This window comes from Neomonachus schauinslandi, chromosome 5, assembly GCF_002201575.2.
Source record: "Neomonachus schauinslandi chromosome 5, ASM220157v2, whole genome shotgun sequence".
Classification (NCBI taxonomy): Eukaryota; Metazoa; Chordata; class Mammalia; order Carnivora; family Phocidae; genus Neomonachus; species Neomonachus schauinslandi.
The window spans coordinates 172,780,352-172,807,520 of record NC_058407.1 but is presented as its reverse complement, the minus strand read 5'-3'; the positions used below and the strand labels follow the sequence as shown (position 1 = coordinate 172,807,520).

At 50.6% G+C, this 27,169-nt stretch overlaps 1 protein-coding gene across 1 annotated transcript in view; it reads right to left on the bottom strand.

The window, feature by feature from the left end:
- Positions 1-27,169, bottom strand: part of MMD2 (monocyte to macrophage differentiation associated 2) — a 39,165-nt gene that overhangs the window by 11,201 nt on the left and 795 nt on the right. Inside the window, exons 2-3 of the mRNA XM_021680060.1 lie at positions 3,879-4,011; positions 2,350-2,510 (exon numbers count right to left, since the gene is read on the bottom strand). Coding sequence (XP_021535735.1) covers positions 2,350-2,510; positions 3,879-4,011 — 294 coding nt within the window. The remainder of the gene's footprint in view (positions 1-2,349; positions 2,511-3,878; positions 4,012-27,169) is intronic.

Below are 27,169 nucleotides of genomic sequence, written 5' to 3'. Positions count from 1 at the left end.
ATTCACACCCATGCATAGCCCCCTCCCACGATGAATAAGGCAGACACACGTAACCAACAGAGGGCTGCGGAAATGATGGTGAGTGATTTCTAAGGCTCGATCATAAATGATATTAGAGCCTCTGGCTTGTTCTCTTGGAACACTAACTTTGGGAGCAAGGAGACATGGCTGTGGAGCGGTCCATATGGGAAGCACGGAGCACCTGGTAAAGCATCCAGTACCAACTTGCCAGCTATGTGAGGGAGCCCCCTTGGAAGTGGCCTCTCCAGCCCCAGGCAAGCCTTCAGATGGCGGCAGCCCCGGCCCAGCATCTTGGTTACACCAGAGATCATGAACCAGAACCACACAGCTAATTAAGCTCCTGAATTCCTGATTCTCAGAAGCCTTGAGAGGTAGTCAAGATTTCCCGTTATTTAAAACCTCTGTGACTGGGGCACCTGGGTGTCTCAGTGGGTTGAGCATCTGCTTTTGGCTCAGGTCATGATCTCGGGGTCCTGGGATTGAGCCCCGTGTCAGGCTCCCTACTTTGTGGGGAGCCTGCTTCTCCCTCTGCCTCTGCCTCTCCCCGCGGCTTGTCTTCTCTCTCTCACTCACTCTCTCTCTCAAATAAATAAATAAAATCTCTAAAAAAATAAATAAATAAAACCTCTGTGACTGAGGATAATGTATTACAGAGCAATAGATAACTAACGCAAACTGATTCTGCCCAGCAAACTGCAGCCCTCAGTAAAACTGACCAGGGATCCTACGTATGGTTTAACCACATGTCCTCCTAGAAATGAAAGTGACAACAACAGTTAGCATGTTTACGGCGTGGGCCATGAGCAGAGCACTAGTCTAAGCAACTTAGGACTTTTTAATCCCACCTAGAAGACAAGTGCTGTTTTTTTCATCCACTATGTGACAGGTGAGGACAGGAAATGCCAGCACAAGCCCACCACTGGTTAAGCCGGCGCTAAACCCAATGACTGGTTTCTTAGCAAGAAAAAGGGGAGCGAGATCTGGACAAAGAGACACACGGGGAGGAAGGCCGTGTGAAGACACAGGCAGCCCGGAGAAGCAGCTAGAAGCCAAGGAAGACTCGGGCCACCAGGAGCTGGAAGAGGCCAGATCCTCCCCTAGAGACTTTGGAGGGAGCATGGCCCCACTGACACCTGGATCTCAGCCTTCTGGCCTCCTAAACTACGAGAGAAAGAATTCTGTTGTTTCCAGCCACCCAGACTGGGGTCATTTGCTACGGCAGTCACAAGAAACTCCTACAGCGGGGCGGAACCAAGACCCACGGAGAGGGCAAGAATGGGAAATGGGAATGGGGGCTACAGCAAAGTCACGGGGCTCCTGGGGGAGGGGCAGGGGATGCTGAAGCTGGAGACAAGGGGTCCCTGCCACTGCTGCAATGGGGCCAAGGCATCCCTCGATGTACGGGGGCCCCAGACTCCCGGGATCAGCTCTGGCTCAGATATGACCAGCTTGGTGATCTTGAGCAAGACCCATCGCCTTCCGAATTTCAGTGTCATCACGTACAAGCCGGGGATTCTACATGCTGCAACGGGGACCAGCCCTGAAGCCTCACACTGAGTGAGAGAAGCCAGTCACAAAAGGTGGAAACAACCCAAGGATCCGTCCACGGATGGGGATGAACGGATGCACGTGTGCATTACAATGGAAGATATTCATGGAATGCCTTAGAAAGGAAGTTCTGAGAGGCGCTACAAACTGGTTGAGCACACTGTACCAAACGAGAGAAGCCAGTCACAAAAGGACAAATACCGAACGACTGCCTTGCGTGAGGTCCCTAGGAAGTAGGATGGTGGGTGCCGGGGGCTAGGGAGGGGATGGGGTACGAGTGCTCAAAGGGGATGGAGCTTCAGTTCAGGAAGATGAAGAAAGTTCTGGAGATGGGTGGTGGTGTTAGCACAACAGTGTGAATGTGCTTAATGCCCCTGAACTGGACGCTTAAGACTGACGAAGAGAGTCAATTTATGTTATGGGTATTTACCACAGTGTTTTTAAAAATTAAAAGCAAAGCAAAAATTTAAAAATCCAAGACTACTGCCTATACCGCAGAATTACTGAAAAGATCAGGGGTGACGTCTCTACAGGGCCTGGACCTGGGGAGGCCATTCTGATGGTTACGATGATCAGGAGGGTCCCTCCCAACAGCACTGGGAGCTGGGGGCTTGCTCTCCGGGCGTCTCGGAGGTGAGCAAACGAGGCTCATGTGGGTGAGGTGGTCTGCCCAGGTGGGATCTAGTCCTGGCCGGCCAGCCGAGGCAAAGACGGCATGAAGGTCACCACCCTGGTCACTCCGCCCAGCCCCTGCCCCACCCGTGGGCTAGGCAGAGGCACCTGAGGTGGCTCTTCTTCCAGGAAATGGTGTGGAACACGGTGGACACCACGAAGAGCCCACAGAGGCCGAGGCCGTAAATCCAAGCAGAGATGGTCTCCCAGTCGTCGTCGGACAGGAAGTAGAGGTTGGAGCTGCCGAGGATGCTGGGGATGATCCAGAGCTGGAAGCAGAGCGGGGACAGGTGCTGCAGGGCCAGCCTTCAGCGTGGGGGCCAGGGATGTACAGAGCTTCCCCGAGCATGCCGCCCACTCTCTCCTCCAGACCCGCGCCATCCAACAGACCCTCCCTCCTTGGCAGGAAAGTCCTAGACCTGCCCCATCCAACATGGGAGCTGCTAGACACCTGTGACTACCGAGCACCTGAATCATGATGGTGGCAATAAAGTGCTGACGTTTTTTATTTTATGTCGTTTTAGTTGATTTTAGTTTCAATTTCAGCAGCCCCACGGAGCCAGTGGCTACCCCATCGGGCAGCACGGCTCTGGAGAAGGTCGTGGTAAACACGACGGCTCCCCGCCTCAAGGAGCATCGCCGGTCACCGCCCCCACAGCCAGCCTCGCGGTCCCCGAGCACGCCACACCGCCTCACACCTCTGCATACGTAGTTAGCACCTTCTGGAGAAAGTAGCCCTCCCCACCAGGTCCACTGGGAAAACCCTTCACTCTTCACGCCTTGGCTGATCCATCATTTCCCTGGAGAAGTCTAGAACTCTCCAAAGCACAGGGGGCAGGGGGTCCCTGAAAGTGTGCCCAGTTCTGTGTTGGGAACACTTTTTCAGGAGAAAGGGTTTATGGCAGCCCCAGCCAGTAGAAGTATAACGCGAGTCCCACAGGTCATTTTGGGTGTTCTGGGACCCACGTTCTTAAAGGGAAAAACAAACTGGTGAAATTAACGTTAATACTACATTTTGTTCAGCCCGATTTATCCAAAATACCATGTAATATACATAAACATATTAAGGAGCTATTTTACATCCTGTTTTCCATGCTAAGTCTTCCCAAGTTGGCAGCACGTCTCCAACAGATGAGCTGCATTTCAAGGGCGCAAAAGCCACATGGGGCCAGTGGCTACCGAACTGGACAATGTGGGTCTCGATCTTCCATTATTCCCAAAGGGGCCTACTGCCCAGAGAAGGATCTCTTAGGCGAGGCTGGGGTGGTGTCAGCAAGGACTCCAGGCAGAGGGAGGCAAGGACTCCAGGGCGCTGGAACCTGGGTAGCAGGGAAGGTGGACCAACTTATGAACTAAGGCCTGCCTGGGAGCTTGCTAGAGTCCAGATGCTGTGCCAGGTACCAGGGAGCCAGCGAAGGTTCGCAGAGCAAAAGACAGGCATGCTCAGCACCACAGTCCAATGTCCCCAGATGGCCTTCCCTCCAGATCCCACTCACTCTTCCAAGGGCCACAGAGGACTTGTCGTCCATTGGGACATCACCACGGAAAAGAGATGCTGACCCTCTCCAAGGGTGAAGAGCCTGCCTTCCCTCCCACCTGGAAGTGTCCCCCGCTCGGCACCCCAAAAGCCAACTCACAGCATGGGTGGCACAGTTGGCTGCATGCTCGTACTCGGTGGGCTGGTACCTCTTGTGGGCAGGGACTCGGTGGTTCATGAACCTGGAATGAGAGGCATAATTCCCGGAAGCTGGGCCAGGAAGCCGGGAGCAGCTGTGTTCACAGGATTCCCAGGAGACCTGAAGATCGGGTCCCTCCTGGTGGGAAAATAAAGGATCCCTCCCCTCCCCGTCTCTCCTCTCCTTCCCCTCCCCCTCCTCCCTCCCCCTCCCTCCTCTCCTTCCCCTCCCCCGTCCAGAGTCCCACTCCCCTCCTCCCCCCCCCCCCCTTTCTATTACACTCTTTTTGGACTAGCCAATATTTTGTGCCTGATCCCCAATGTGGTACTTGTTACCAAACTTGGCTAAATACAGCATTCTCTCCATTTCATGTTTCTCATTTTCCTTCCGTCTGACATAGAGCACAGCTCCCTGCGGGTACAGACTGACCCTCTGACTCGTGCACCCACCCACAAAGCCACCACGCGGGAGGGGCCCGAGCTCACTTCCCGCCCCCCAGCAGGGCCCATAGGCCCCCTCCCAGGGACTCTTCCCTCAAGGAAACCACCTCTGACTCTGTCATCATTGATTAGTTTGGCCTGCGCTTGGACTTCCCATCAGTGGGATCACGCAGCACAAACCCTCCTTTGTCCACCTTCTTTGGTTCCACGTGACTTTGGCGAGATTCATTCATGTTGTCAGATGCAGGGATTGGCTGTTTTCACTGCCGGACAGAATTCTATACACAATGTATGCATCCAGCTCCTGGAGGTGGACTGCCCGGTTCGGGGCCCCCAGGGAGAACTCCGTCCATAAGCAACCGTGCGCACATCTTTGGTGACCATCGACTGTATTTCTGCTGGGCGTAGGTCCACATGTGGAACCACCAGTGGACTGTATCCCGAGCAATACGCACTCCTGGTGTTCCAGAGACTTTGGGAATCTCCGCGCCTCGAGCCCTCCAGTCTCTCCTTTGATCCACACTGGAGCTCCGATGGAGCCTTCGCCCCTCCCCCCCCCCATTTTGCAGAAGGGAAGCTAGAGGGTAGAATGTAGGAAGCATTTAGTGAGCAGTTTCTATACGCTGGTACCACACCAGGACAGATGACAGAGCATTCACTGAGTACCTTCTGTGTGCTGGATCTGTGCCAATAAAGTTCACAGAGCATTTATGGAACACCTTCTGTATGCTGGATCCGTGTTAAGTGTACTTCACTGAGGATTTGTGAGCACCTCCTCCCTGCTGGATCCGTGCCATACAGTTCATAGAGCATTTGTTAAGCACCTTCTGTATGCTGGTTTTACACTGAGAACTAGGGACGGTGCATTGGGGTGACCTGGCCCTGCCCTCAAGAAGCTCACAATCCAGAAGGCATCGAATCCAAGCAGAAATCCCAATACAATACCATGTGATTAGTGCTCCTCATCCTTCCGGGAAACATTCAGGAGCACCTACTATGTGCCGGCTGGAGTTGAGAGGAGGGACACAGCATAGTGTGAAGGCTTCCAAGAGAGGACAGGCTCCCCAAGGCTCAGGCACACCCTGATGTCCGAGTGCCTGGCAGAGCACCCGGCCCCATAGTGGGCACCGGCAGACAGGTAACGAGGGATAAGTGAGTTTACCAGATGAAAAGAGAGGTAGGAGAGGGAAGGGTGCTCCTGGCCCAGGGAGCAGCAGACGGGAATGTGCAGAGCACATGGCAAGCAGCCCAGTGCGTGCAGGGCAGTGTTATGAGCTGAACTGTGTCTTCCCAAAATTCCTATGCAGATGTCCTAACTCCCAGTACCTCAGAAAAGTGACCTCATCTGGAAACAGAGCTGTTGCAGATGTCCTCAGTTAACATGAGGTCCCACCGGAGGAGGGCGAGCCCCTAATCTGCTACGACTAGGGTGCTTATGGGAAAAGGAGAGCCACAGAGCCGAAGCCCATGAGACAATGGAGACGCAGACTCCACCGTGATGTGACCACGAGCCAAGGGACACCTAGGGCTGCTGAAACCGCCAGAGGCTGGGACACAGGCACAGAAGCTTCTCCTTCAGAGCCTCCAGAAGGAATCAAACCTGCCATCACCTCAATTTTGGACTTCTGGCTTCCAGAGCCGAGAGACCAAATTTTTGTTATTTTAAGTCACAAAGCGTATGGTCACTTGTTACTGTAGCCCTGGAGACACTAAAATAGGTTCGTGCGGTGTTCATCTTGATAGGTCCTGCCCAAAAGCCCCCAAGGGGGCTGTGCCAACGGGACTGGGGGGGGACAGATGCCAACTGCGCAGGGACACAGCTGACGCCTTTCTCCAAGGTGGGAAACCGAGCCTGGGGCTCAGGGAGTTCTTGTCCACCTGCCATCAGGCGCGGCCTGGCCGCCCTCTCCTCTGCTCCCTTAACAAACACAAATAAGCCACCCACGGTGCCAGCCTCACGGGTCCAAGGGCAATGTCGCGTTGCCATGGCGACCCGCGATGGGCAGTTCTTTATTTGTTTCTGGGTTCCACAAAACCCTCCTTGTCTCTGCCCCATGCTGCAGCTGCTGAACAGAAGAAAGGCGGGCCGAGAAAAAGGCCGGGAGACCAGGCCCCAGGGCCGGGGGCAAACGCCCAAGAAAGAGAGTTCCCACAACCCTCCAGAACCAAGAACTTTTTCTTTACCTCCTTTTGGCCTACTTTCTTTCTTCGGAGCCTCTAGGCAGACATTTCTTAAGAGGACAATGAATTGTTTTATTTAGGTTTTCACTTTCCCTTTGCATTTACATACAGTATAATCTTTTTCTTTTTTGGCTACCCAGTTTTATGAGTCTGGGTAAATGAAGACTGCCATGTCACCACCACCACAACCAAGATAAATAACAGATCCTTCATCCTCCCCAAATGCCCGCACACGCTGGGCCCCTGATACCTGTCTCCAGGCGCGTAACCACCACCCCGTTCTCTGCCCCTACAGCTTTGCCTTTCCAGAATGTCGCATAAATGCAGTCACAGGGTCGGCCTGCAGTGTTTTTGTTTTGGGATTTTTTTTAATGTCTAAAAAGAATTTATTTTATAAAGTCAAAGTGCATTCTTGGGTGGAAAGAAACTGCTCTGAATGCCAAGCAGGGATCTACTTAGTTCTATTTAAAACGCATCTAAGACAAACTTGTTTTATACAAGGAGAAAATGGGCCTTCCTAAATCACACATTACTGTCTTGACGATTATGCTCAACACTTCCATCTTTTTTTTTTTTTTCTGCATAGCCTTTTGAGTTCGGCTTTTTTTACTGGGCATCACGCATGTGAGGTCCATCCGTGTTGTTGCCGTGTTCCAAAGGCTCCTTCCTTTTTACTGCTAAGCGCTATTCCATTGTCTGAATGTACAATGGCTTGTTTATCCATTCCCCAGTAGAGAGATAATGGAGTCATTTTTAACAGATGAAACATATAGATAAAATTTAGAATGTTCTAGAACAGAGCTGACAGTCAAGGAGCAGCCTTCAAGATTATGGGAAGTTTCTCTTCAAAGAGTCGATATTTCCAGCAGGCTGTCACTAGTTAAACTAAAGGAGGGAAGTGAGCCTTTCTGCCTCCTCTCTGGAGAACAGAATCACCATTCCGCGGCCAGCCCTCTGTTTAGATGACTGTGGGGCCATGGCATTTGTGGGGGATGGGGAGGGCAACTCCATGCGGAGAGCTCCCAAACGGAGTCAGGATCCAGAGTCCAAGCCAGCAGGGAGGCAAGGACAGAGGCTGAATTCCCATCCTGAACAGGACGGAGGAGGGGCTTTGGATCTGGGCACAGCTGCGTGGAAAATCTGTGCAGTGTCACTTAGGTGCTGTGAGACCTAGGGGAAATTACTTCCCGTCTCTGGGCTGCAGCTTCCTTGTATGTAAAAGGAGATACTACTACCAACCCTACCATGAGATGATATGGCTCAAGAGCGCAGTGCCTGGGTGGCTCAGTCGGTTAAGCATCTGACTCTTGATTTTGGCTCAGGTCATGATCTCATGGGTTGTGGGATCAAGCCATGTCAGGCTTTGAGCTCAGTGGGGAGTCTGCTTCTCTCTCTCTCTCCCTCTCCCTCTGCCCCTCCCCCTGCTCATGCTCTCTCTCTCTCTCTCTAAAATAAATAAATAAGTCTTTAAAAAAATGGCTCAAGAGGCCACACAGGAGTGCCTGACATGCAACAGGGCTCAAAGAATGGGCATTCTTTTTACATCTTCCTGGAGAGCCCCCCAAAGAGTCCAGAGACCATTTTCTTACTGGTGGTTGACCCATCCAAATACTTCCCATTAAAGCCCACAACATCCTCGCAAAGTAGATATTATTATTCCAATTTGAAGGTGAGGCCATACGAGGTTAGGCCAGTGGTCCTCAATCTTGGTTGCACACGGATGGGTAGATCAACAAAACATGATCCATCCATATGATAGGATAGTACTCAGCAGTAAAAAGGAAAGACATTCAGGTACCTGCTACACATACAAATCTCAAGCACAGGATGCTGTCCCATGAGTGGAAGAAGCCAGACACAAAAGATCACATATAGGGCGCCTGGGTGGCTCAGTTGGTTAAGCGACTGCCTTCGGCTCAGGTCATGATCCTGGAGTCCCGGGATCGAGTCCCACATCGGGCTCCCTGCTCGGCAGGGAGTCTGCTTCTCCCTCTGACCCTCCCCCCTCTCATGTGCTCTCTCTCATTCTCTCTCACACAAATAAATAAATAAAATCTTAAAAAAAAAATCACATATTATAGGGTTCTATGTATATGAAATATCCAGAATAGGCAAATCCGTAACGACAAAGAGATTAGCGGTTGCCCCAGGCTGGAAGGAGCAACCACTTAATGGGTACAGGTTCTCCTTTTGCAGGGATGGAGATGTTTGGAACCAGACAGAGGCAGCAATTGCACAACATTGTGGATTGCACTCAGCCACTAAACTGTTCACTTTAAAATGGCAAATTTTGGGAGGCACCTGGGTGGCTCAATCGGTTAGGGATCCGATTCTTGATCTCAGCCAGGTCTTGATCTCAGCTCAGGTCCTGATCTCAGGGTCGTGAGTTCAAACCCCGTGTTAGGTTCCATTCTGGGCGTGCAGCCTACTTTAAAATAAAAATAAAATGGCAAATTTTATATGTCAATTTCACCTTAATTTTTTTTTAATGCTAAGGAAAAAAAAATCTCCTGGGAAGCTTTGAAACATGCCAATCCCCCGGCTACATCTCAGATCAAATAACCTGGAACCTCTCTCTGTGGCTGGGACCCAGGCATCAATATTAAAGCTGCTGGGTGACAGCAATGGGCAGCGGAAGCAGGGACGCACTGAGTGAGATACATGAAAAGCCAAGCTGCTAAACGGTGAGTAACACAGAACTGGACAAATCCCAGTAACAGGAATTAATCTGAATATCTAACAACAGGTCGGTGGTAAAGGCATACAAAGATGCCTGGAAAAAAAAGAGGAGAGATGGATGGAATTGGGGTTTCTGGTCACAGAGGACTTTGGCTGCCCCTTATTTTTTTGAATTTGTAAGATTGGGTGAGAGATCAAAGGAGATTTTCCATTGACCTGTATTGTTTGAATTTTTATGGGATTCTATTCAAGTTTTATTTGTGTAACTAAATGTCAGTTTTTTTTAACTGCATAATGACACAGGAAATGTTTGCCATATATCTATCATCAGGTGGGAAAGAGAATATATAACTCATTATGATTATAAGGTCGAAATACGTGTATGGATGGAAGACCCGTTAATGCACAATAATGAAATACATATTCGTGGTGAGGCCGTAGGATTCACTCTTGATGGCATTTTTCTTAAGAATTCATTTAAGTGTTCTGAGGGAAGACAAAGATGGACTGCCTATCAGATCACAGTGTTGTGTCATGTGCTGGGAGAGATAAGTGTGTCCCAGTTATGGGGGAGAATGTCCTTCCGTAAGAGATACGTCCTGACATGTTTGAGGATGAAGTGTCCGGATGTCTGCAATTTATCCTCGAAAGGTTCAGAGAAAGAGGAAATGATAAAGCCAACTCTGAAAAGGTTAATATCCGGTGACTCTAAGTGAATGGCACTCAGGCGTTCATGAAACTTTTCTTGCAACTTTTTGATACACATTTGAAATTTTTCCAAATAAAAAGTTGGGGAAAATTCTCTTAGGGTCATTATGCCAATGCTTTTATGATGTAAAGATTTCGACAACAGAAGGTCAGTCCTCTGCTGGGGGGGTTGATGTCACAGACAGGATGGGATGGTCGCACTGAAGGCAGCAGCGGGAACTTCTGGAGACCAAAGGGCAGCAGGAAAGGAGGAGGGGGAAGGTGGAGGAGTGCTCAGAGGCTTGGGGGGGGGGGGTGGCCACCAGGCTGGAGTGGGAGCTGGGTCAGTGGCAGGGGTCAGGAGGCGATCCCAGTCTCAGGATCCCAGGGTGCCAACATCTCCATGCTCCAGAACCATTCCCGCCTCATTCCCCAGGAAACTGCCCCTGCACTCAGCGCATGGCTGCCCAGAATAAAGGAAGTCACTGGAAGGCAACATCTGGAGTTAGGCTGTCTACCCACGTCCCCCTACTCTTGTAGGGCTGACAGAGTTTTCTCGGCAACTGCAAAATGTCACCCTTATGCCCATTACTCCCTAAAGACATTACTGATGCACCTCGGTATTGCAGATTTCAAATTTGAACACTTTTAATTGCTAGTGAAAAGGAGAAAATAATGTGACTTTATTGTTTTCATTGGCTCTCCCACTGTCCACAAGACAACAGCCATACTTTCCAGTACGTTTCCAATTAGCAACTGTGGAACTAGCTGGATGGGAAGGTGGGTAAGTAGACTGGAGAGATAGGCAAATGGCTTGATAGGCAAGTAACTAGGTAAGTATTTGTCTGGAAGGATGGATGGATGGATCAGGGGACAGGAAGATGGGGAATGGATGGTAGGACGGATGGATGGATGGATAAATGGGGAGATTGGAGGATGGATGGATGGGGGATCGATAAATGGGGAGACGGGAGGATGGATGGATGGGTGAGGGGATGGATGAATGAGGGGATGGATGAGGGATGGATGGATGGGGTGGATGGATGGATGGATGGGGAATGGATGGATGCGGGTGGATGATGAATGGATGGATGGGGGATGGATGGATGGGTGGGGGATGGATGGATGAAGAGATAGATGGGGGAGATGGATGGAGTGGTGGGTGAGTATGTGAGTAGCAGAGATAGGCACATAGCTTGGTAGAAAAATGAGTGTATAGGTAGATACATAGTTGTCTGAATGGACGGAAGGATGGATGGCAGAAAATCTGTTTCCCTTTCTTCCTTCCAAGATGAACACCAAAACACTTTCAAATGTTTCCTTCATGTAAATGATGTTTTGCTGAGGCTCAGTGTCCTGACTAATACAGTACTGGAATCCCAGGAGGTGTCTGTCCCAGTCCTTTCTGAAAGTGGCAAACGCTTGGGTTTCTAAGGTTTGGATGGGCAGTGGGGCACAGTGGAAAGAGGACAGCCTTTGGAAGCAGTTCTGACTGGACTTGGTGAACACTCCAAATGCAGGAGCTGTTATGATCCCGTGAGTCCGACAACTGGGAGAGAGTTCCTCCATCAGAGCCCCAGCCTGCCCTCCCCCCATCCTTCATGCGGTCACAGCACTGTCCTGTGGAGCTGGTCATGTCTGGGACACCCGCCTGCTGCAGGGCTGCTCCAAGAATCAGCCCAGAACTCACAGCACCCAGATGAGAATGCTCTACACTGGAAGGAGCTGTTCACCCGCCGCCCTTCTCAGATGGGGTGGAGCCACGCCTGGGGATCTCCTCTTCTCCTCCCTAAGCCTCTGCTTTGGCTTAGACCCTCCTCCTACCACCTACTGAGCATGCACTAGAGTTTACAGTTAAGATCAGGAGCTCAGGGGGTCAGACCACCCAGAGTCAATCCTGGCACCACTCCTCTCTAGCCACGAGTCCATGTCCAAGCTGCAAAAACTCCCTGGCCTCGGTTTTCTCATCTGAGCAAAGGGGAGAACCTCAGCAGCCACCTCAGAGGATTATAAAATGATGAAATGGGTTAATCTGCGCACAGCACTCAGCACTTACTGGCACGTGACCAAAGTTAATGAGTCTGAATCCTCACAACCCATGAGGAAGGTTCTATTATGAGCCCCATTTCAGCAGAGGAAATTGAGCCCAGAACTGGCTGAGCATGAGGCCTGCGTTCCAGGAGGGTGATGGTGCCTGTCTCACAGAGGAGATGTGTGAACTCCCCGCACACAGCAGGTGCTAAGTACTCCGCCTCCCGCATCCCCTCCGGAACAGGTGCTCTGACATGGTCAAGTAAGGAAAGAAGGTTTGCTTTCAAAATCAGCCCTCACCACTCCACACCCATAACGGTGGCTACTACCCAAAAACCAGAAAGCAAGTGTCGGCGAGGGTGTGGGGAAATTGGCAGGAAAGTAAATGGTGCGGCCACCCTGGGACACAGTCTGGGGGCCCCCCGCCGAAATTACACGTGGAACCACCATCAGATCCAGGAACTCCACTTCTGGGAGAAGAATCGAAAGCAGGGGCTGAAGAGATGTTTGCACACCCACATCCACGGCAGTGTGATTCATGGGAACCGAAAGGTGGAAGCACCCCAAAGAGTCCATCACAGATGAACAGGTAACAGAATGTGGTCCATCCATCCAATGGAAGGAATCCTGACACCTGCTACCGACAACGTGGATGATCTCTGAGGACATTAAGCTACATGATATAAGCCAGACACAGAAAGGTGAATAATGCAGGATTCCATGTATATGAGATCCCCAGAGTTGCCAAATCCATGAAGATAAGAGCAGGTGGTGGTGCCGGGGGGCTGGGGGAGGGGATGGTGTGTGATGGGGACAGGGTCCCAGTTTGAGACAATGAAGGGTTCTGGAGCCGGAGGGTGGTGATGGTTGTACAACAGTGTGAAAGGGCTTATGACTCTTAAGAATGGTTAAAACAGTCCATTTTATGTTATATATTTTAACAACAACAAATTCAAGCCACAGGCAAATCGAGGTACACAGGAAGACTCCTTGTTATCCTGCGAGCAAGGAGGCAACAGGAGTTGGGGCTCAGCTGCGTCACCATTACCCGCTCCCTGAGACCTGGGGCCACAGGGGATGCAAGCTATCACCACCTGGCAGGTTGGGGAAAGAAGCTGGAGCAAATGTTGCTGTGCATGAGAATCGCCCCAGGGAGAAAGGGAAAATCCCGATGCTCAGGCCACATCCCCGGCGCTCAAAACAGACCTGCCAGGGGAGGGACCCAAGCACTGGTAGTTTTTTAAACTCCCCAGGTGATTGCAGTGTGCAAGCGAGGCTGCAGGAAGAGAGAGGGGACAGTGCCAGGTGTCCCACAACAGGGACACCATAGGACCCCGGGACCACAAAAGGAACACCCAGCTCAGCACAGACAGCAAAGAGGCTTCAACTCCCACGCGAAGTCCAGGGCTGGTCGTGGCTGCCGGGGGTGTGTGCCGTGAGTTTAGGCATGGCAGGAAAGGAGGGCATGACGATTGGTCGTGTCTGCTATGGGTACAGGGCAGGCAGGAGGCAGCCATCCCTGGCTTGAGAGTTACCCAACGCTTTCACTTCCCTCCTCCTGCATGAGCATCGCCGCAAAGTGAGCAGGGATGAGAGTATGACTGGCATTTTATACAGGGATTCACAGAAGTTAAGCCACAGGCTAGGAAGTGGTTGCAGCTGAGAAGGGGACCCCAGACCTTCTGACTCCTGGTCTATTCTTTGTACCGCACTCACTTCCCCTTTCAGGCCTGTCTGTGGTTCTGCCATCAGTCTTTTACACTATAGTATAAAGTATCTGGGCATCCTCTCCAGGATGGAGAATCTGGAGGCAAAGAAGGGAAGGGACAGAGCCCTGTCCCAGCTCCTAAAATCACTGCCTCATTGGCCAGTGGTCAGAGCAACCCTGGCCGTAAGTGCCCCCCCCACCCCGCCCAAGCCCCGGCTTTGTCAGTCCCCTCCCACCTTGGGAAGTCTAACACCAAGACTCGCAGATCTCACGCGCCAGGGCAAAACCCTGGCCGACCCAGAGCACAAGAGACCATGCCAAGCCAAGAACAAAAAGGGGGGGACCTGCTTCTTTTGTTTCCTATCCCTGACTTAGACCCTGCAATTCTTCCCCAAGAAAGCTCTCCCCATGGCACACAGTCATCATGTCTCTAGGCCTTCCACCTGTCTTTTCTTCTGCTTAAAAATCCCTTTCCCTCTTCTATAGCTGGAGAACTCCTATTCAGCCTTCAAAGCCCAGGTCAAAAGGCCCCTCTGAAAAGCTTTCCTTGATCCTCACACCCCCATCTAGACTGGAGAGTAAACAGCTTTCTCTCAGCTGTAGGTCGAGGCACAAGCCATTGCTACTGTAGACCCCTTCTGTCTTTCTCTTCCCGGAGCACTTCTAGGCAGAGAGAGTAGCTCCTTCCTTTGGACTCCCACAATCGCCCTTGCAACCCCTACCATAACACAGGCAACATGCATTTGGGTGTTTCCGGGTCGGTCTTGGCCCCTAAGCTGCAAACAAGGGCCTGGCCCCGATTCATCTTCATCTTCCCGGTACCGATGCAGAGCCAGGCATGCAACAGGTAATGCCTGGCAACTACCTGAATAATCGATCATCTCAGAGTGTTTACGAAGTTCAGACTGGAGATATGTCAAGTTAGGAATAGTCCCGGCCTTTTAAGATCTTCCAAAAATTTTGGAGCAGACAGACTCCTGAGACGTGGGTCAATCCTGCCAGGATAAGAGGCTTGCCAAAGGTGGGCGCCTGGGTGGCTCAGTTGGTTAAGCGACTGCCTTTGGCTCAGGTCACGATCCTGGAGTCCCGGGATTGAGTCCCGCATCAGGCTCCCTGCTCAGCGGGGAGTCTGCTTCTCCCTCTGACCCTCCCCCCCTCATGTGCTCTCTCTCTCAAATAAATAAATAAAATCTTTAAAAAAAAAAAAAAAAAGAGGCTTGCCCAAGGTAGCGCGATCTAAGAGGCGGGGCGGGGAGCTGACCTGGAAAAGCAGAAGGTATGAAAGGGGACACCAGAGGAGAGACTGGGGAGAAGAGCGGGAAACACTATTTTTTTCTCTATATTTCTGCGTTGCATCACTGGCCACAATGTTCATTTACTACTTAATAATTTTTTTAAAAATCTAACAAAAACATCTTAAATACGGAAGTCCATGTTTGAAATCCATATTTGAGACCAGGTGTTCTCAAACCTGCTGCATAAGAGTTGGGGGAGAGCAGGGGGTGGTCACAACGAGAGTGCTGGGAATTACCCAAAATGCCCATCCAGGGCAGGGCGGAAAGAAACGGAGGGAGCCACACCACAGAACAGCAGACTGCATCGAGACAGGCCAACACAGCGGAACGCAGAACCCGGCAGGCGTCTCAGACACGGCGCTCGACCACAGTACCCGCTCTTCGGACCGATTTACATAAACTTCAAGAATCGGCAATAGGAGACTTTGATGATAAAAGCCAGAGCAGTGGGTACTCTTGGGAGTGGGGGACAGTGACAGGAGGGGGCACATGGGGGGTGTTTGGCAACTGGCCCTGTTTAGCATCTTGATCTGGGTGCTCGTTCCCCAGTGTGTCCCGGGTTCGAGCTGTAAGTGAAAGGCAGGCTCTCCTGTATAATTCAACAGAAGGTCCACAGAGCAGCTCCACGCTCCTGAGGGCTAGGTCTGGATGGGGTCTGAAAAGGGATGCTTTTGGGGGTGCCTGGCTGGCTTAGTGGGTGGACCATGCAACTCTTGATCTCAGGGTTGTGGGTTCAAGCCCCATATTGGGTGTAGAGACGACTTCAAAATAAAATCTTAAAAAAAAAAGGGGGGGGTGCTTTCTAAACCGTTTCTGCCCCAGGCAGGGCCAAACGAAGCTGGCTGACCTGCCAGGTCCCCACCACCTGGACCCCCAGCACATCCCAGCTGCTCACCTCCCCTCCTGCTCCGTCCCTGTCAGGCTGGAGGGGCCAGGCCCAGCCTCAGAGCTTCTGCAGTTTCTCCCTCTCCTCCCAGCCTGGGCCCAGGGCTGTAGCCCCCGGAGAGAAGCAGTCTTCCTCTCCCAGGAAAACTTCCGGATTGGGCCGTGCCTGGCAGCGGCGGCCCTGGGATCCCAAGACAGAGGACTAAAGAGATGTGCCCAGGCTTCCACACAAAGGGGGTCTGTCTGTCCCACAGAGACCAGGGCAGCCCAGGGCCAAGCTGGCCCTGGGCCCTGAGAGCCTCCCCTTCTCCAGCTTGGCCCCAGGATGCTTCTTTGTGTCCATTCATGAATTCAGGCTCCTCCTGGGTGCAGACAGCATCTTGGCTCAGGCTTTGGGAAACAGTTTTTGGGCCAGTGCCACCCCATAGTGGTCTCAATATCAAAATCCCAGGGGAGAGCGAGCCAGGAACAGGAAGGGGAAACTGAGGAAGGGGTGAGACTGGCCCCGGTGCCGGGTCCAGGGAACTCTGTCACGGTCTGTAGGAGGGAACACAGGCCACAGGGCATTGCTTCACGGGGCGGTCCCTGGGGACAGCGCCCCCTGGAGGTGTGTACCTGGTAGGACTGGTAGACCCCAGCCCCGCACCCTCCCTGTGGCTCCCTGGGGAACCTCCTCCCCTCTGGGATAATGAGAGTCCCCATCTCTAAAGCAGGGACCACCCCCGTCCCCTGCCTCACCGAAGTTGCTGGAAGACAGCAGGTGAGAGACCTTCTGAACCAGAAATCTTTGGGGGGGGGTGGGCACCTCTTCTGTCCTTGCAACAAGAGGCTGATGCAAGCCCACGCCCCACCCAAGCGTCCAAGAGTTAGTGCTCATGGCAGGCGGCCTCTGTCAGTGACACAGTGAGCTGAGGAGCGTGCCAGGCCTCTGTGCCCGGTGGGGTAACTCCGACGCATGCCCTACACCGTCCCCCAAGCAGAACCAACTTGCTTCTTAACAAACCCCTGGTGGCTGTGTGCCCATCCCTGTGCTCATTCCCCACTCTCTCGATGTCTCTTGGGATCACCTCCCAAACACACTGCCTGCCTTTGCGTCCTCGTCTCGGGGTCCGCTGCTGGGGAGACCCAAACTAAGGCAGATTCTCTGGGACTAAGACTTGGCCTCTCAGGATACCAGCCACAAGCCCCCGGGGCAAGCAAGCAACATCGCTTCTGAATGGCTCCAGTCCCATCTGGGGATGGGGCTGTGATACCAGAAGGCTTGTCTGTACAGCACTCCACAGTTCGCAAGGCTCGCTCACACCCCCTGGCTCCTCGGGGCGGCAGCTCACTGGGCCTGGGACCCACGTCTGCTCTGTTCACTGCAGTTTTCCCTGGTGCAGAGCCGGAAATGAATCTGAAGTCACTCCTCAGCCCCCCTCCAAAGCCCTCGGAATCTTGCAGGGTGGGCTTCTTAGCCCATTTTTCAGATGAGCAGATGAGGCTCATAAAGGTGGCCAGCAGAGTAGAGCCAGACCCTGACTCAGGGATGCTGGGGTGCAGGGGCTCCTCAGGGACCACCAAAACGCATGGCCCGCAGCCCCCCCCGACAAGGCCACCTGGCCTCCCTCCCAGCTTCCCATCTCTGCAGTCTTCCCCTCCCTGATGTCATGATGGGATTACAATCCAGGACATTTCCCGTGAGCTCACGGAAAACATCCTTCCCCTCACAGAGACGGCACCTGGAATGACCAGCCCTGCCAACGCAGTGCCACATGCCCTAGGCATAACCCAGCACCACCGATGGCCAACGGTCCAGAGCGCCATCCAGGGCCTGGTAGAGCCTCGGGAACTCCAACGCAGAGGGCCCTGGGATGTGCTGAAGCTGGACTTCGACCCAGCTCCATCCCCTACGTCCAGGATTCAGGCACCCGTTCCTGAGCATGGTGGCTGGCCGCTGGGAGATCTACATCTCTCCGGGGCCAAATGCACACACACATGTGCGCACACACGCACAGAGTGGATGCACCACCCCAGGGGTTCACAGAGCCCAAGACACCATCCACACATCCTAAGAATATCTACGCTACAAACCGACACATCCATTCCTTCCTCTGGAGGCTTTTCTTGGAAAGAAATGAACCGTGGTTTTCTCTTGGATAATAATGAAGATCCCACCACTTTGGTACACTAAGTGTAGAGAAATTTGGGGGGTTGCTGAGCAACTGGATATTCAAAAGGAGCCGAGGGGCCCCAAGATCAATCTTGACGTCACTGGAAATGGGACAGTCAGATGTCTCGCGCGCCCCCCCGACAGAGAGATGCACCTTGAAGTTTCTTGCCGAGAACGTGGATCCTGAACCTAATCGAGCCTCCACAGCCATGCTACTTAACACAGCACTAGCCACATGCGGTTAAGTAAATATACCTTCTCTAAAACTAGACAAAATGTACAATTCAAGCGCGTCCACAGCACTAGGGAATTATTGCCAATGCTGACAGGTGGGACAGCGGTGTAGGGATTGGAAAAAGTGTCCTCACCAGTTAGAGATGTGGACTGAAGCCATACCCTCGGGGAAAAAGCAGAGATGAAGCAACTTTGGCAAAATGTTAGTAACTGTTAAGTTCAGGCTATGGGGTGTCGGGTTCATTACTCTATTCTCTCTACTTTTATGAATGACAGTTTTCATCACGTGAGGACCAGAATATGTACACAATCTCAAAATACTCCTTCCCCCAAATGCCACCAATTACCAAAATAGACAATAATTTTTACAGACAGAAAAGCTGGAGGACATCAACGTGAGCAAGTGATCGAGGTTCACTGCCAGCTATGAGATGCCTAGAAGGACCAGCATCGCTTCCACCAAAAATGCAGAGCCTCAGTCTAACCCTGAGACCCCGAACTGAGCCCAGGGACCCCCACACTGGGGCAGCCTACAGAGCAACTGGCCTGGACACCTCAGAAACGCGGATGCCTGACAGGAAGATGGGAGATAAATTCTGGATTCGAGGAGGCTAAGGAAACAATGCAGGGCACCCCGAACCGGATCCTGGCAGCTGGGACAGTGACGGGGCAAACTAGTAAGGTTGGAATATGGACCCCATATGAAGTAATATCACATCAATGCTGAAGTTCCTCTTTTCCCCCCTCTTTCCCCTCGCATTTAATAAATGACCTACGTGTCACTGTTTTCAGCTAGGTTTTTTTTTTCATTGTGGTAAAACACTCTCAATGTAGAATTTATTGCCTTAACCATGTTTCAGGGTCCAGTTCAGGGGCGTTGAGCACATTCACACTGCTTTGCAGCCACCACCACCATCCGGCTCCATCCCCCCACACTGAGACTCTGTCCCCGCGACGCACGGACCCCCACCCCCTCCCAGCCCCCAGCACCACCATCTGCTCTCTGTCTCTGTGAGTCTGACGACTCTGGGGACCTCACAGAAGTGGACTCACACAACATTCGTCCTTTTGCTTAGCAGCTTTTTAACATCTGTCCTCAAAGTTCATGCCTGTTGCAGCAAGTATCAGAACTTCCTATTTAAGGCCGAGTCTCCTTTCTTAAATCTCATCTCATAAGGGAGTGCCTGGTACTACGTACACACGCACTGAAAGCTTTGGGGTCAAGGGGACAAGAAATTGGCAAGGAACGGTTCCGTTGTCAGGAGATGCAACAAGCATCAATCCTATACAACGGCACTCACTTTCCTTTTCGGCCACACCTTCCTCCTCTTGTTCCGTTGGGCTCAGGTGGAGCCACATCCCACCACCACCCAAGCCATGCCTGACTCCCAAACTCCACGCTCCAAAGGATCTAGCCTTGCCGTAGCCCTTCCCTTGACCCCGCCGATAGGTTCAAGGGTGGGCATGCCATCCAAGCCAGGACACAGACACTCGATTCCAGGACAGTGGTGATCCTGCCAGGAAAGAGAAACTCTCAGTCCACGAAGGCTGTGAGCAGTCCAGACAATGCAGCCACCAGAGGAAACAGAGCCCAGAGACAAAGAGAGACAGCCCGGGTCCTCTTTAAGACCCTGGATCCAGCTGTACCTGAACCCAGACACTACTGAACTTTTCAGTTCTGGACACAAACTCATTTCTTTCTTCTGGTGTTCCCTTCTTTCTCTTCCTTCTTCTCCTTCCTCTCCTTGTCCTCATCTTCCCTCTCTCTCCTCCTTGCTCTCCCTTCTCTCTCTCTCTGTTCCTCCTTCCCTCTCTCTCCTCTAAGCCAGTTCAAATTGAGGCCTTCGGTTATTTCTTACAACTGAGAGTACCTGATTAACCCTCAAGCCTGCCTGGCCCGGGTACCTGAGCAGAAACCATACCCATCTTTCCTGCACACTTGTCGACATCTCAATTTTGCATTCACTCACATGATATTATTAGGAAACCAAGTCCTCCCCTAAACTATGAGCTTCCGTATGTCTGGGATGGAGCCCGAGATTCCACATTTCTAACAAGCACTAGATGACACCAATGATACTGACTCACGGAGTATGCTGCGGAACGGGTTTAGAGGGTCTTGCTTTCGCCAACACCCACAAGCTAGCTTAAAGAAGCCTCGAGCACCTGGCTCACGGGGGATCCAGTGCTCATCACTGGCATAATCCAAGCTGTCACCCTAGCCATCCACTTTATGACTAACCCAGGCCCCAGGAAAGGACTTCTCCACATCTCTTGCAACTGGGTGGGCACTGAGCTCTAGAGGGGAAGGGTTTCCTTTTCATAAGAGGAGATTCAAACACACTTGCAAAAAAATCTGAATATTTCAGCTTTACTTACTTTATTTTACGTAAATACTTCTTGACTTTAAGTTTTATGCTTATTAATCTTCCTTTATATTTTGCCTTTCAAAAATTTAAGAAAGTTTTGGATACTCTAAAAAGAAGAGGGGTTTTTTTATTCAATTTTTTACATTTGGTTTAATTTATGTTTGTGGGATTTTTTTTTTAAGGTTTTATTTATATATTTGACAGAGAGAGACATAGCGAGAGAGGGAACACAAGCAGGGAGAGTGGGAGAGGGAGAAGCAGGCTTCCTGATGAGCAGGGATCCCGATGCGGGACTCGATCCCAGGATCCTGGGATCGTGACCTGAGCTGAAGGCAGACGCTTAAAGACTGAGCCACCCAGGCGCCCCTGTGGGATATTTTTAAAATTACGTTTTGCATTTTCATCCTTCAGACTAGTGCTCTCTGAGAGAAATTTCTTCAATGATCGAAATGTTGTAGGTCTGTGTTGTATGTACAATACGGTGGCCACCAGCCATACTCGGCTATTGAGCACCTGAATCTGGGCCCATGCAACTGAAGGGCTAGCTTTTTTACTTTATTTCACTTTAATGAATTTAGATTTGAATTTAAATAGCCACAGCCGGGGGCACCTGGGTGGCTCAGTTGGTTAAAGTGTCTGACTCTTGGTCTCAGCTCAAGTCTTGATCTCAGGGTTGTGAGTTCCAGCCCAGCGTTGGGCCCCACACTGGGCATGGAGCCGACTTAAAATTAATTAATTAATTAGCTAATTAATTAAATAGCCACAGGTGGCTCGTGCTAGTGTCCTGGATTGCACAACTCTAGATGATTACTAGAACCCAATTTAAGTGAAAATTTTGAATGGAAGTAACATAATTGATGATTTTGCTGCAACGAAGAGAAAAATAACTGGTATGAAATATATAGCAATTAATAAATTATGCATGCCTTTATCTTATTCCCCATCCAGGCACGGCTGGCCCAGCCACAAACGCCAAGGCTCATGTGGCCAGCCTTCAACCATCTGACGGCCACGGCTTTACCAGAATGTTCCATTTTTGTCATTATAGGAGTATATTTGCCAAGCAGGACAGAACCTGTTTTGTTGAAAAGCTTGTTAGCTAGATTTTTAACTTTAAATATTCAGACATATGGTGTGTGGGCTTCCCCCGGGACACTTGCTCCGGCCCTACACATGCTTGGGGCCTGTCCATGAATGAAGGAGGCCGCACAGAGGGTGTGCTGAGGGCCCTGCCTGGGGGCGGGCAACAGGGAAGACTCAGGGTTCCAGTCCCTGTGTCCAGCGGGGACCACCGTGCATGCGAGTTCCGGCCCTACTCCACAAACGTACCTGATCGCGAGGATCACTATCCCCGTGGTTGTGTGGGAGGCAGAAAAGCAAAGCACAGTCCAGGTGTGAACCTCACCGTGTGTTCCATGACCACAGGCAAACCAAGTAAGGATAAAAAATGGTACCTACTGCCCCAACCGCTAAGGGTCGGAGGGGATGGTGAATGGAAGGTTTGAGGCGTGAGGCCCGGCACGTGGTTCCTACTCCGTGAAGCCCGGAGCTGGCCTGCCCACGGCAGCCCGGCAAGACAGAGGCCCTGGAAGCCTCTCTTCAGCGCCCCTCCTCCGTGCCCAGAAGCCGGCTGGCATCACAGCAAGCCTTGCCAAGCCTGAAGGGGTCTCTGGCAGCCCCGTGGACCTTGAGAAACTTGCTTTTTCCAGAGTGCTTCAAGTCCTCTCTGGAAAGAGACTGTACATGACAATCATCACTTACAGAAATAACCACCACTTTGGAGCACCAACTGTATACCCTCACTGGATGCTTCTCATACATATCTTCATCCCCTGAAGAACAAAAAGAAAATGTCTACAAAACCCGTGACCTTCAGGATTTCTTGGCTGGAATAGGACTGGTCCTAAGCGGCCTTGAAGGGATGTCAGGAAGTAGGATGGGGACCTAAACCTACAGAAAGCCCACCAGGGCCACTGTATGCTTTGCCAAGCCCATGTCAGCCTCAGGCCCAAGGAGGATGCCATGGCGCAGTGACTAAGTGGCCCGCTCAAGAGAACCCAGCAAAAAGATGAGCAGAATCAGAACACAAGCTCCAAGCTCCTTCCGCTCCCCAGGGACACCGCGGTGGGAAGAGCTGGGCCCTGACCTCTGTGTGGCCTCAGGGGCAACTTCAAACCCGTGGCAGGAACGGCGCCATTCCTGGGGGCGCCCCAAGACCTGGTCCTTATAAACTGGGCATCAGAGGGAACTTGTGACCCACAGGACGTGGCTAATGCCCAGGATCGACAATGGATCAGATATGCGTCCACACAGAGAATTCTCCTGAATTCTCCTGCAGAGATGTCCCCCAGCAGAAGTGGGTTCCAGGAAGCAAGAGAAGCGTCTAAAAATGGGAAGTAATAAAATAAAGCAGGGTTCGATGATGAGATGGAAAATGAGGCACACATTAAACTCAGGTTGTGAATAATGGTTAAAGACAAGGGAGACAGCCTTGCCACAGGTCAAATTTTTTAAAAGATGAGCCATGCTAACTGTAGCTTCTCCACAGAGAAAGCACTGGAAGCAAACAGCACGTTTCACAGTGAAGATCTCAAGATGGCGGGATGCAGGGGGACCGTCGCTTTCATTTTTATACCTACTTCCCAGGATTTTAAAAATGTTGTCCAAGGAGCATAGGCTGCAGGTATAACCATAACGCTGCTTTATAAAGACCCCATTTAAAGTCAGATTAAAGCAAGAGCGCAGACCAATGTCTTCAGAGGTTAATTCGCTTGCTCAAAGTCACACAGCCACTAGTCATTCACCAGATCTGACTGGTACCTACTCAGATGACAGGTGCTGTTCTGGGCCCCAGGGAGGCAGCAATGGGCACAGACAGTGGGAAGACACTTCCCAGCCTCCCTTGTAGGGAGGTGTGGCCATGTGGGTAAGTCTACCCCTGGGGATTGGGAGCTGTCTTGTAGGGCATGGAAAATCCAGCTTGGTTTTCTTCCCAAGTCAATTAGAACACTGCCAAGACCCAGAAGCACCCTGTGTATCCCCACCGCCTCCCTAAGAGGTAGCCAGGGAGCTGATTTTGCAATAATCACCATGTTCTGGCTTTCCACATACTTTCTTCTGCATTCCTAAACAACAGTTGGTTTGCCTGTTTTTGAGCATTGAATGATTGGATTCATATTTTCCTTTGTGTTTGGCTATCACTCAACACGTCTATAAGATTGATCCATACTGTTGCCTAAAAGTGGAGGTTGCTCGCCTTGCAGGGTCTTATTCCATTATATGAATATACACCACTCTAGCAATGACGTTTGGGATGTCTCCAGGTCTAGCTTATCATGAACAACGCTGCTGAGAAAATTCTTGTCCATTTCCAATGATGCACATGTGCACAATATTCTCCAGGGTAGACACCCAATGAACATGAACAGCTTTTCATATGTTCACTGTTCATTTGTGTTCTCTTCTCTCTGTGTTCATCTGCAAAACGATTTGTATTTTTACACTTTCTATTCTCTTATTTGTCTTTTTCTTATTGTAGTTGTTTATACATCCTGGACGTTAATTATTTTGGTGGGTAAATGTGCTACAGATATGTCCTTCCAGTTCGTAGCTTGTCTTCTATTTTCTTCATGACATTTTTTTGATGAATAGAAATTCATAATTCTTGGGGCACCTGGGTGGCTCAGTCATTAAGCGTCTGCCTTCAGCTCAGGTCATGGTCCCAGGGTCCTGGGATCAAGCTCCGCATCGGGCTCCCTGCTCAGTGTGAAGCCTGCTTCTCCCTCTCCCACTTCCCCCTGCTTGTGTTCCCTCTCTCGCTGTGTCTCTCTCTATCAAATAAATAAAAAATCTTAAAAAAGAAAAAAAAAGAAAAGAAATTCATAATTCTTAATGCGGTCTGGTTTACCCATTTTTTCTTTAATGGTTTTAACTTTTTGTGCCTTCAGAAATCTTTACCTACCCTGAAATCCAAAAGATAGTCCTTTCTAGAATTTTCTAAAAGTTTCAAGTTGTATTCTTTTTTTATTTCACTTTTAAAATTTTTAATCCATCCAGAAATGCTTTTTCTGTATGGTGTGAGGTAGGGCTCCAGTTTCACTGTTTCCATCTGGATAACCAATGGTCTCAATACCATTTATTCAATAGACCATCGTTGCCTTGGCTGATAAGCAACACCACCTTTCTCAAAATCAAATGTCTTTATAAACATGAATCTGCTTCTGGCCTCTCTATTCTGTTCCACTGGCCAATTTGCCTAGCCCTGCACCAACACTACACAGTCTTTAATTCCTATAGCTTAATGATAGTATATTTCTTGATCTAGGCAAACCATTCAAAGGTTCTAGGTTAGAACCTGAAAGATGAGCTGGTCCAAACATCCACTGAAAAACAGAGGCTCTTGGGCGCCTGGGTGGCTCAGTTGGTTAAGCGGCTGCCTTCGGCTCAGGTCATGATCCCAGGGTCCTGGGATCGAGTCCCACATCAGGCTCCCTGCTCGGCGGGGAGTCTGCTTCTCCCTCTCCCTCTGCCTGTCTCTCTGCCTACTTGTTCTCTCTCTCTCTGTCAGATAAATAAATAAAATCTTAAAAAAAAAAAAAAAAAACCAGAGGCTCAAAGAGGGAAAACATCCTTTACAGTGTCACACAGCATTTAACTAAGAACACTGTTAGGGGCTGAATGGTTGTGTTCTCCCTCCTCCCCACAAAAAAAAAAAAAAATTCTATTTTGAAATCTAATTTCCAGCATGATGGCATTTGGAAGCGGGACTTTTAGGGCATAATTAGATCAGGGAGGTGGGGCCCTCATGAATGAGATTAGTGCCCTTCTAAGAAGAGGCCAGAGAGTAGCTCCTTCTCTTTCTGCCACATGAACATAAAACGAGACGTTTGTACTCTGTAACCCAAAAGATGGCCCTCACCAGAACCCAACCATGCTGGCACCCTCATCTCAGACCTCCAGCCTCCAGAACTATGAGAAATAATTTTCTATTGTTCATAAGCCACCCAGTCTATGGTACTTCCTTATAGTAGCCCAAACTGATTAAGACAAACGCCCATCTCTCGCCCTGGAAGATATTTGTGTGCTATTTAATATGGCAGCCACTGGGTACATGTGGCTATTGAGCATCTGAAATATAGCTAGTCCGAACCAAGATGGGCCATGGGTATAAAACACACAAACAGATCTCAAAGACTTGCAGTGAAAAGAGAATGTAAAGTATCTCATGAATAATTCATTTATAGTGATTATATGTTGAAACGACAACACTTTGCATATCAAGGATTAACTACAATATATTCCTAAAATTAATCTCACCATTTTTTACCTTTTTATGACAATGAGATAGAAAATCAGTCACACATTAAACTGAATAGCTACTAAAAAAGGTAGAACTAAGTATGTGGCTTGTGTGACATTTCTACTGGACAGCACGGGGTCACACTATTAAATTTGCTCAATCAGGAAGCCTTTATTAAGGACCTAACTTGTGGGCTGCACCACGGTAAGGGCCACACAATGAGGACAGGAACAGAAACAGTTCTAATCCATGTGCTCCTCTTCCTCACCGGACTCATCACCCATAGAAAGGAAAAAGCTCATGGTCCAGCCCCTGGCCCAGCTGGAGAGTTCTAACCCAGTTAGAGAGGGCAGCACCAGTGTCCAAATCTACAGATCATTCAGACCAACCCTCCTGTCCTTCCAAATCAACCAGCTGAGGTTGAGACACCTACTCAAGACCACACAGCAGGTGCAGGACAGGCGAAGGCCCATGGCACAGGGTTCAGAGCTCCTTTCCTGCATGTTTGCATCTGTGGCCTCAAGTCCCAGACTTTTCCCTTCCCTTCCAGCAAACCCTCCACCAACTTACAACTCACAATAGCATACAGGACCCCTGAGAACAAGCCTTTGAAAATCCAAGTGCCCATATCAGAGAGGACTCCATGGATTTGGACAGCCAGCCCCTCCCACCTTCCAGCCAAAAGAAAAACCCACAAGAACTCCCCCGTGTGTCCCCTTTCCCAGTGAGACTCCCCAACCTTATGAAGGAGACACGTACAACCCTGCCCCAGGAAATGGAGGGTGAGACTGAGCAGGTAAAGCTCTAGTCCTGCCACACACACACACACACACACACACACACACACCATGCCATGCTCAGCCTGGACATCTGTGATCAAGCTCTGCTGTTTGACCAGAGCTTGTGGAGACCTCATGGCGACAGGGACCCTCAGCAATTGTCAGGAGACAGTGAGCCACGTAGACGTGGATATCAAAAATGGTGCTAATCCGTCTCAAATTCACCCCCTGCCTACTCCACCCAGAAGCAGGAGACCTGAGGGGGAGGGCAAAAAGTCAGCAGGGCAGGCTGGGCGCCCCCTCAGCACCCAGGCAGGGGCAAAAGCCCACACTCCCAGAACAGCCTGTCCTCTCTCAAGACCTTTAGGGGCTGAGGGCAATTCGGGAAAGGGTTTTCCTGCCAGCTTTCAGGCAAGCAGACCCCACAAAATCTTAGAGAAACTTAATAACTATGAACCTCCCCATTTAATTCGTAATCAATGCAACAGGAGCTTGGCTTCCACTCGGCAGTCC